This window comes from Stegastes partitus, unplaced genomic scaffold (genome assembly GCF_000690725.1).
Source record: "Stegastes partitus isolate 25-593 unplaced genomic scaffold, Stegastes_partitus-1.0.2 Scaffold528, whole genome shotgun sequence".
NCBI lineage: Eukaryota > Metazoa > Chordata > Actinopteri > Pomacentridae > Stegastes > Stegastes partitus.
This window is the reverse complement of record NW_007578259.1, coordinates 355,774-366,924: the sequence shown is the minus strand read 5'-3', so window position 1 is coordinate 366,924 and position 11,151 is coordinate 355,774. Positions and strand designations below refer to the sequence as shown.

Here is an 11,151-nt window from a genome sequence, read left to right as displayed (position 1 = left end):
TAGATAATGGATGGATGGTATTTAACCCTTGCATACAGAGCAGGTGTGAGTCATTGTGCCTGCAGCCGTGGTTGGTTTGTGTTTCCACCTGTAGCTGATGACGAGGCTGAATCACACCTGACTGTCGCTCTCACAAACAAACGCCACCTGGCCGAGAAACAAAACAAACTGCTTCCTGTTCCATCGTTGCACATGTGACGGGCGTGTTTTCCTCTCGTCGCTTTAATGCCAACCGGTGACCTGGAGGCGGTCGGCACATTGATTTCCTCTCCGTGGGTTTGTCTCTGCTGCCCTCTCTCTGTCGCCGGCGTGCATCGTCCGTCTGGCTGCTTGTGTGTGAGAGAAGCCAGGAGTGTGTGTGTGTGTGCTGAGAGTCTGGGCCACAGCTGTTGTGCTGCTCAGCCTCCTCACTCTCTGATATAACCCTCCGCTGTGCAGGTTTAAGCTCATGAAAGAGCGTTAAAACAACCGAGTCAGCACAAACCGAGTCCACGCAGGCAGCGGTTCAGCCTCATCACTTCACACGCACAGATTCTGCTGAACTGCACACTGCGGCCTAATCAGGCCTCAGATAAGGAGCCCGTTTATTATGATCAAGGACGCTCGCTGGTCGTGTGTGGACAGAGCCGGGGGGGAGTGTGTTTGTGGTGCATTCTTGTGTTACGATTCTTCACATCACAACTCTGCCGTTCAAAATTCTAAGCAGCCTCCCCCCCCGCCACCTCCGCCCCCCCGACAGGAAATTGCATTTTACATCTCGGTGTCCATGGCAACCAGATCTGTAATGCCCGTCAGTCAGGTTTACGCCGCTCATTCTGCAGGATGGAAAGTGAAACCAGAAGAAGAAATGTAATATGTGGCGGAAAAAGCTTGGAAGCAGATGCATTACGGCGGCTTCTAGCTGAAGACAAAGGATTTCCTGAGAGACTGTCGAGAGATGAAAGGAAATTTCAACTTTCTCTCTCAGACTTACAGTGCAGATTGGCTTATTAAAGTAAAAGCTGTAAAAGCCTGCAGCTGTGTGTGTGTGTGTGTTCCTGAGCTTTTTTTTTTATTAACTCTGATTATATATCTGGATAAGAAGGTGCGTCACCGGTGCCACGGCTCATGAGGTGACCTTTTAAAACCTTGCCAGTGTTTATTCAGCTCTCTCTTTCATCCGCCGCCCTGCACCCTGAAAAATAAAAGCACCATCAGTCCTCCTCCTCGCTCCGGGTGGGAGAGGACGGATCACAACGGCAGCGATTGATTTGTGGGTAAATGGCTGCTTCCCTGACATGTGAGAGAAGAGCAGGACGTCTTCTGTCCTAAGAGGTTCCACCACTCAAGGAAACGGCAGGAAAAGGAGAGAAGGGGCAGGAAAAAATAATGCTCCACCCTGGAGTCCACATGGAGAGGAGGAGGAGGGGAGGAGGAGAGATAAGGGAGGAGTGTGTGGTTCAGGTGCAGGTGACTGTCAGGTGTGTCTGTACAAGTTGATAGAAATAATATCCTGCTGCCAGACAGACACAAAGAGGCTCCCAGCATTTCCTGACTCAGATCCATGGCTCGGCTGGCAGAGATTCACATCTCCTGGGTGTGTGTGTGTGTGTGTGTGTGTGTGTGTGTGTGTGTGTGTGTGCGATTTGCTGCGAGGAACTGCAAGATGTGAGCAAGACTCTCATCCAGCTTCCCCTCAGCAGCCTGGTCCACGAGGGCTTCGGTCTCATGCGTCAGCTTCTGTCCTAGAAACAGGAGGCAGATGCTGAGATGAGTTTGGCCCTGCAGGAAACAAAGAAATAATAATTAGATCAAAGTTGAAGAGATTTGCAAAGACAGCAGCAGAGATGTCGCAAATCAGAAGGGTGCATAATTAAAAGTGAAAGTGAAAAATCAGTTGTTTCTGATCGTGGCCCCGCCCTGATGAATCAGACGACTTCTGTCACCTCCAGTTTTAGAAGGTTTCAGTCCACAGTGGATGGAGGACAGAAACATGCTGCTGAAGGATCAGTGTTACTCATTGATGTCCTCTGAATGGTTCTGGACACACATGCTGATGTCACTTTAATGTCTCCTTCAGGCAGACCAGAGAGCAGGAGACGCCTCCAGACTTCTTCTACTTCTCGGACTTTGAGAGGCACAACGCTGAGATCGCTGCTTTTCACTTGGACAGGTGAGTTCTCCCACCCCCCCTCCCCCACCAACAGCATCAAGCATTTCCCTTTGCATGTGTTCCTGTTTGCTGGTGGAGGAGATGGCAGCTCATGCAGGACACTTGAACCCCATTCTAGACCAGAGTTGTGCCATAATGGACTTGCATTGTGAAAATGGGAATGGGATTTAGCACATGAGGGATTAGAGAACACACCGAGAGCAGGGATCATCTCCTCCACCGGCTGCTGAGCAAACTGATCTGAACGTGATCCTCTGACTCTGAGGCTCTTGAGCTGACAAGACTCATAAAAATCTCAACAGAAGAGTCAAATGTGCTAATTTGGGATTTCGGGGGAGGGGATGATGCTGACAGGTGACTTGGTCTGTGTGGGCAGGAGGATGGAGCCAAGCAGGAATATCTCGTCCCCCACCAGAACATGGTGTTAGTCCTGCAGGGAGGTTCCCCCTAAAGAGCGGTTTGTTTTTAGGTTGCGTGCGTGAATTACAGCCCGGTTGCCCGACCGCGGCCGCCTCTGGATGCCAGGCTGAGCTATTGTGGGTTTATTACTTCATATCGACTCAGGAATGTGGAGTAGGAGGTTGTTTTGCTCGGCTGGAACTTTCTTTAACTCGAGTTCTCCTCCTCGACAGTTGTGATGAAATGTACCAAAATAGTTTGAAGATTTCAGGGAAGAGGAAGCGTCGCCGCTTTCCAGTAATTGCTTCTAAATCTCAGGGTTTTTTTTCCCGTCTCTGCCTCCGTGCTATCTTACCATCTGTTGTGAACTCCTCGTGACTCAGGGCTGTGTAATAGCTGCACACAAATAAAAGCTGGAGTGTGTTTCGCTGCAGGTACGCACACACAGGTACTCCTTTGTCGCGGCGAGCCGACGTGACGGTGCAGTTTGCAGCTCCTGAATGCTGTCCTCTGTAGGCTAAAGTTTCGCCAACTCTGTTCCACTCAGCCGGTCCGTCTGTGTGTCCGCCTGCTCCCAGGAGGCTTAGCTCTAGTCTGAAATGGGTCAGGGTCATTTGGACAGCAAACATACAGTGAGACGGGCTAAATAGGGCCTGAATAGGTGTAGTGTTCTGACATGGGAGCATAAGAAAAGAAAAAGAGACTAAGAGGTGAAGACAGGGAGAGGCTGGGAGGACGGGAGCTTCAGACCAGTAGAGCAGAATTAACCGAATCAAACAGGAGGTAGAAACCATCACAGCTCGGCACATGCTGCTCATTATTTTGGGTATTCGAGTGAAGTTAAAGGAAGATAAAAAGATTACTGTCTCTGTTTTGTTTAGAAGTCAGTAAATGATGATTTTGGTGTCGATCAGACAGGAAGCACCGTCAACACGATGAATTATTGATGCAGCTGTTGTGCTGAAACCAGAGAGATTGACTCGTGTGCTGACAGGTTGGACAGAGAATCGCTAAATATTAGACTATCCTGATGTCTGGCTTTTTCTTTGGACCCTCTTTATTTAGATAAAACTCTTTGAAACATGCTGATGCACGCAGGCTGCACTCACAACTGTTTAACATCAATAATCCATCAAGCGCGCCACAGATTAGTCGATGCTTTTCAAATCTAACCGACCGTTTCAGTTGAGTTTATTTTTGAGTTTTATGAGTGTATTTAGCAGCAGAAACAGTTCCTGTTTTCTCTTCTGCTGCACTGGAGCTGCTGTGGTCAAACCTCCGAGCCGTCCATGTTTTCGCTGGTTTTGTTCGTAAATAGTGAAAGAAGTCCAGAGAAACGAACAGGTTCTGAGTGTTTGAGCTCCTGTTTGGCTGGAAGCACTCAGCAGACGATGAGCTTGTAGCTGCATCTGCTCAGCGAAAAGTAAATTTGGAAACATGGTGTAAAACAGTGAGACCTGGAGCTGCTCCTCCAGTCTGACAGCAGCGCTTCACTGTTTCATGTTCAATCTGTCAGCGAAGCCTCTGTGTTTAAACACCCACGGTTTCCTTGTCTTTCCAGGATCCTGGACTTTCGGAGGGTTCCCCCGGTGGCAGGGCGACTCGTCAACATGACGAGGGAGATCAGAGACGTGACACGTGACAAGAAGCTGTGGAGGACCTTCTTCATCTCACCAGGTAGACGTTCTGCTCAGCGTCACACGAGGAGATATCAGCCGTGGCTTCGTTTGTAAACTGCTGCTCCAGATAAAAAGTGTGTCATCACCTGCAGTAGGCGGAGATGCTGCGTCCTGCTCTTCAGGACAAAGAAAAGGCCGCAAATGTCCAAACATGTGCTGATAAATAAAGCCGTAACCCAAACCCTCCACATGGTGGCACTGTTCATCAGCAGACTGTCAGACAGGTGGAACTAAAGGGGTTCCTACTGCATGTACACATAAGCTGAGCATCAAACGAGTAGGTTTAAAAAACAGAAATATAAAATGTTAACATCCAGTGTAGAGATGTATAAAATCATCCAAATGTACCAGAGCTGATGATACGACAGAAATACACAATAGAGTGTTCGTTCAGAGAAGACGTGAAATCTTTCCTGCAGTGAATGTAAACTGTTAAACGGAGGATTTGTCACTGACAGGAAGTCGTCTGGGTTCCACAGAGAGCTTCACAAACTCTAGAAACACAACTTTACTGAACATTAGATCGACTGTTTAGCAGCTGTTTTACTGAGATACGAACAACGATGCTCCCAGAGAAGCTGCACAAAACATGTGAAAATGATTTTAAAAATGAGGTTTTTTGTTTGTTTGTTGGTTTTATTTTGCACGTAGCACAGACTGTTTTTCACAGTGGAAAGATGATGAAGAGTTTGAGAGTTTCCACATCAGGTTGTGCTGATGGAGCAGTGACGTCTTGGATTTAAAAGAAGCTGAAAGTCGTTGTTTTTTTTGTTTTTTTTTATGCCATCGGTCTATAAAGAGTTTTCAAAACCTGAAAGTGCAGGATAGTTTGAATAATAACATCTTTTACAAAGTCTGGTGTCACTTAATTATTTCATATGACTTTTACAGATAATATTCTCCTGAAAGTTCTGATAGTCGCATGTGTTCTGAATTCAAGCTCTTGCTCTCTGATGGCTTTTCTAAGTCGTGGTCTTCACTCTTCTCCTGTCAGCGAATAACGTCTGCTTCTACGGCGAGTGCTCCTACTACTGCTCCACTGAGCACGCTCTGTGCGGTAAACCGGACCAGATAGAAGGCTCGCTGGCGGCCTTCCTGCCAGACCTGAACCTGGCCAAACGCAAAACCTGGAGGAACCCCTGGAGACGCTCCTACCACAAACGCAAGAAAGCCGAGTACGAACACAGCACATTCAGCACCGACATGCTTCGTGTTAACACAACTCTCCGACTAACTGTGGAGTCATTTCATCAACACGTGTTTTCAGGTGGGAGGTGGATCCGGACTACTGCGATGAGGTGAAGCAGACTCCTCCGTACGACCGCGGGACTCGACTGCTGGACGTCATGGACATGACCATCTTTGACTTCCTCATGGGTGAGACGAGAATCAAGGCACATAAATATAACGTAACAACAGTAACTCTGATTATTAGTTAATGAACTGAATTGTCTGGAGTCTAAATTGTGCTTTCTCACTATTTTCCATTTTCTTCGTACAGGTAACATGGACCGGCATCATTACGAAACTTTTGAGAAGTTTGGAAATGACACGTTCATCATTCACCTGGACAACGGCAGAGGGTAAACGTTTGATCCACTCACAGCAGTAAAACTACCGCCTCAGTGCTAGTATCACATATCTGGTATTTAGAATAGATAACCACCATCTATCTGCTCGCTGGAGAGTTTTGAGATAATTCATCTTCTGGTCTTTATCTCCACTTTCCAGGTTTGGAAAACACTCCCACGACGAGCTGTCCATCCTCGTGCCTCTCAGCCAGTGCTGCAGGTCAGAGTTTTTCTGTTTCCTTCTGCTACTAGTTTCTGGGCTAAAAGCAGCTCGATCAGCTCTTCAGACCTCGTAGCCCGGAGGAAAACGTCTCCACCTCTGAGATGTGTTGATGATGAGCTGCTCTGTGCAGCCACCAGAAGGTCTCTGGTTCATGAAAAACAGACGCTGGAGATCAACACAAAATGTGCAAGACTTAAAGGTCCAGCTCTACAACTTCACTGATAGAATTATTGCTATGACATTGATTGCTTCTTTTTTAAATTGAAAGTACCAGAACAGAAATGTAAAAATACTTCATTTCAATGCATGAAAAATCCTGCTGAAGTAAAAGTGCACAAACATTTTAGTGAAAGCATTGAAGTACAAGGAGCTGCCAGGTGTCTCGGTGGTTAGCACCGTTAGCTCCTCACAGCTAGAAGGTCGCCGGTTGGCGTCCCGGTGAGGACACCCGGGATCTTCCTGCGTGGAGTCTCCATGTTCTCCCCGTGCAGCGTGGGTTCTCTCCGGGTTCTCCGGCTTCCTCCCACAGTCCAGAAACATGCTGAGGTTAATTGGTGATTGTAAATTGTCCGTAGGTGTGAATGTGAGTGTGCTTGGTTGTCTGTCTCTAAGTGTAGCCCTGTGATAGACTGGTTACCTGTCCAGGTGAACCTGCCTTCACCCTGAGTCAGCTGGGATAGACTCCACCCCCCATAGTGAGGATTAAGGTGTAGAGATGATGGATGGATGATTATATTATTAATACTGAAGCATGAACGTGTCGGCAGCATGCGACTGTTGCAGCTGCTGCAGGTGGAGCTGGTTGAAGACTTTAGACACAGAGACAGCAGATGAAAACTAAGTTCTGATTCACAAACCTGTCTCTCAGATCTTTAGTTTTTGGTGAGATATCGGATCATTTGAACAGACTGCTGACAGCTCATTTACATTCACGCTGCTTTTTTTTTTTTTACATCAGAAGATTGGAGAGCACTGGTTTAATCTGGAACAATGTGTCTGAAATGTCGTCTAGATCATAATAATAATAATAATAATAATAATAATAATAATGATAATAATACAGGGCAGTGGACGTATAACGAGGCATAGAATGGAAATACTGAAGTACAATTTAAATAATTTAATCATACTTAATGTAGTACTTGAGTAAATGGACCCCGTGGTCTCTCTCAAGTGAATGATTCGCTGGTCTGCTGTTTCCAGGTTGAGGAAGTCGACCTACCTGCGTCTCCAGCTGCTGGCCAAAGAGGAGCTCCAGCTGAGCTCTCTGATGGAGGAGTCTCTGCTGCGTGACCGCCTGTCGCCCGTCCTCATCCAGCCTCACCTGCGGGCCATGGACCGCCGGCTCCGGCTGGTGCTGCAGGTGGTGTCGGGCTGCATAGAGAAAGAAGGCTACGTCAACGTGGTGGAGGAGGATCTGGTCGGGGACACGGCCACCCACAGGGGCCCGGGCCACAGGTAGTGAGGCTCCACCTGCAGCCAATGGACCACGTCTGTGGACGCTCAGCCAATGGGATTACACCAAAACATGAACAATCCCACTTCTGATATCAAGCTGAATTCAGTGAATTCCGAGACTTGCCATCATTGCCTCAACGGAAGCTGCTTTGAAGTGTGAGAAGCTGTCCACAGCCGCCACAGACAGACTGCCACTCTGAGGCTTTGTACTTGTTAGATACAGATGTATTTTTGTTGTATACGACATAAAGGAACCGCCGCTGTGTTCTGGTTTTGTCCTGTTTGTTCCGGAGGCCACCGTGTGTTTTGTTATATTAACCAAATCAACAAACTTTCGCTGACTGGGCAGCGTCAGCTCAGACAATAAGCTTTATCACGGCAGAGGAAGGAGACGCTTCCTTTATTCAGTGTTTTCATCGAATGTTTCAAAGATGAAGTCTGAATCCGGCTGCCTCCACACAGTGTGTTCTCTTTATAATCGATCTTTATAAGCTTTCAGTCTTGGCACAGACTCCGAACAGGCCGATGGAAAACGTTCTTACGTACTTCTACAGAGCGAGTGCAAGTATTTCACACTGTAGTTCAAACAGTTCCTTCACTTTGCCTTATTTCAGCTTTGTATCTCTGTTTCTATGACCGCCGCCTTCCCTGAAAGTTTAGCTTCACTACAAGACAGAACAACACTAAAACAACGTTCTGCAAACCAAAAACCTTCTAGATGTGAAGACTGGAGGCCGCTGATGTGCTGCTTCGTGTTCACAGACCAACATCCAGGAACCTGAAACTGAATTTAACATCATTTCACAGTTTGTGTGTTGTTTCATTTTATGAGATTCCAAATTACTATTTATTGGTGCGTCACAAAGAATGAAAATGGTTTCATACGTTTTGAGTTCTGGTTCTGCTTCGTGTTGCTTTATATTTTAGAGACTTTGGGTGATTTAGTATTTGGAGACTGTTTAAATTGGCATTCCTTTGGGTGTTGTTTTATGTTCAGATGATAGAAAAACAACAGAGCTGTTTGATTTTGAACATGGTGTTGTTGAAGTGGTGCCAGTGCAATGTTTCCTCCTCAGAGTCCTGTGTACTGGCTGACCCAGTACCTGTGCAATGACAGAAATACAGTACTTGAATGTTTTTGGGTTGGCAGTATGGACAGGATTCACAGAGCTACAGACAGCCTGAGAAGAAGCTTGAGGGTGACATCAGGGGTTCACACGCCTCATCCAACCACAGGGATCACCACCGGCACTGCTCCTCGATTTTCATATTTCCACTGTAAATACCTATAAATACTTTGAAGACCTGTCGAGCTGCACTGCACAGTGATTCGCTTCTGTTTTCTGCTCTTGCATTGTTACTGTGAAGATCTGTTTACTAAATGATTAAAGTGTGCAATAAAACAAGGGTGAGGACAAATCTGTGTGTAGGTGGCTGCCATGTGTGAGTGGATGTGCAGCTCGTTAGAGCGGCGACGAGGGGCACGTGAGGATCAGCGGTGCTCTGCAAATAAAGGTTTGGCTTTATTGAGCGTTCTCTAAAACCCAGAATATCACATGAGAGAACTCAGCCTTCATCGCGACCCTTTAACTTGCTGAGCCACGCGTAGGCAGCTTCAATCACACACGCCGAGCCCGAGAGCTGTGCACCGCATGCAGCCTGCACACACGGCAAAACCACAGAGCTCAGGCTGAAAGTTAGGAGGCTCTATCAGACTGTGTGTATAAAAATATATGTGAGCTGCTGCAGTTCTAAATGGCCTGTTTCTCAGATGCTACGGGTCTGCAGGTGAAGACGGGGACAGCTCTGAAACTCCTGCTAACCATTCAAGGTGAGTCCAACCTGTATGTTCTGGTGTTTATTTGTCATTACAGTATTAAAATAATTACATTTTTTTCTTCTTTTTTTCACTATTGAATTATCTTCGAATCCCCTTTTGCGTTGCCTTCACTCTGATATCACAAGATGAGAAAATTCAGTGATAAACAACACATGATCACTACATACCTGCACTTTCTGTTCAGCCGCCTCATTAAAACCACTGACAGGTGAAGGGAGTGACCCAGATGCCTGCAGCAGCGAGCAGTGTCCTGGTATTCATGATTTGACAGGTACCACCCACTTAAACATTCCTGTCGTACGTATCTGCCTCCCCCCAGCAGGACAGTGCCCCCCGTCACACTGTCAGACCTGCCCAGGAAAAGATAGATAGATAGATAGATAGATGGATAGATAGATGGATAGATGGATAGATAGATGGATAGATAGATAGATAGATAGATAGATAGATAGATAGATAGATAGATAGATAGATAGATAGATAGATAGATAGATAGATAGATAGATAGAAATACATTATTAATCCCCAAAGGGAAATTTGGTTGTTACAGCACAAAGATGGTTACCACCACCATAAATACCAATACAAAGACAAAAATAAACAATAAGAAAATTGAAAATGCAAAATTTACAATAAGTGTAATATGTCAAGTAGAAAAGTCCTGTGTGGGGTGTTGTGCAAATAGTAATGTGCAACAAAACAAGTACAACGGAACGCTTTGTCCAGATAAACCCTGAACATCACATAATTTGATGTCACAAGTTTAAGAATAAAAAATAAATAAATCAAGTGCCTCCAGCTACGACTTAAAATTGCATGTGGCTGCATAAAATTCTCAAGAAAACTAAACCTGAACTTTTAAACAGTCCCTGACCTAATGATGTGTGATTTTCAGTTTTGTTGGGTAAATAACCAAATTTGAGCTAAAAATCGGGATATTTTATTAAAATCTGTTTATTATACACTCCTCATTAAAAATGTATTTCTTTTTTTTTTTAATCCAAGAATAACCTTTTTTAAAAAAAAAAAAAAAAAAAAAATAAAAAAAAAAGCCTGTTAACAGTAACCAGGTTCTGTTCAATCCTGAGCTCGTGGCTGCAACCAGAAGCCGTTCATAAGTCAGCTGACCAGCAGTCACGTGACAACATTTGAGGAAGTTTTCCTGGGATGAACTGCAGGATGTGTTTACGTGGAGCAGAAACGAAAGGAGGATGTAAAATGTAAGTTGTATTTATCACATGTTGGTAACAACATGTTACATAGCAAAGACGTTTTGCCTGTTTTTCTTTGATTTTATGGGATTTTTACGGTGATTTTGCATCATAACTTCGTATCAGTGCACAAAATGGACTTTTGATTTGGCCCTGCTTCTGGTTATGGTTGCACTGTTTCGATAGAGGTGCACGACTTCATATATATAAAAATAAAACAAAATAAAATAAATAAAAATGAGCCCACAGCGAGTTAAAAATGTGACACAATAAATCAATCCATTTTAATCAAACCGCCTGGAGCCTGGCGGAGCTGTCCCTGGTGCTAGACCCTGATCGCAGCCCAACACGGAGGCGCTGTCCGTGGTGCTGAACCGATACTACTGATACAGAACCCGGGTCAGGACCACGGACAGCTCCGTGGTGTTTCTCTGGATCCTGGATGTCCGGTTCCGGTGACGGAGGCGGTGTTAGAACATTCTGGTAGCTGCCAGGTTTCTTCTATTCTGAGATCAGATTGGCACCAACAGCAAAGCTGGTTTAGAAATGAGCTGTTTGTTGGAGCAGAGCTGCTTCCACGTGACTAACTTTTGTTTAAAACACTGCAATCATTATTTC

The 11,151-nt window shown here is 45.6% G+C and overlaps 1 protein-coding gene across 1 annotated transcript in view; it reads left to right on the top strand.

Moving 5' to 3' along the window:
- fam20ca (FAM20C golgi associated secretory pathway kinase a) overlaps window positions 1-8,901 on the top strand; it is a 38,290-nt gene extending 29,389 nt beyond the window's left edge. The window contains exons 4-10 of the mRNA XM_008287930.1: window positions 2,060-2,152; window positions 4,113-4,228; window positions 5,225-5,405; window positions 5,498-5,607; window positions 5,732-5,813; window positions 5,962-6,021; window positions 7,228-8,901. Of these exons, the coding sequence (XP_008286152.1) occupies window positions 2,060-2,152; window positions 4,113-4,228; window positions 5,225-5,405; window positions 5,498-5,607; window positions 5,732-5,813; window positions 5,962-6,021; window positions 7,228-7,486 (901 nt within the window). The 3' untranslated portion in view covers window positions 7,487-8,901. The remainder of the gene's footprint in view (window positions 1-2,059; window positions 2,153-4,112; window positions 4,229-5,224; window positions 5,406-5,497; window positions 5,608-5,731; window positions 5,814-5,961; window positions 6,022-7,227) is intronic.
- Window positions 8,902-11,151: the final 2,250 nt, after the last annotated feature.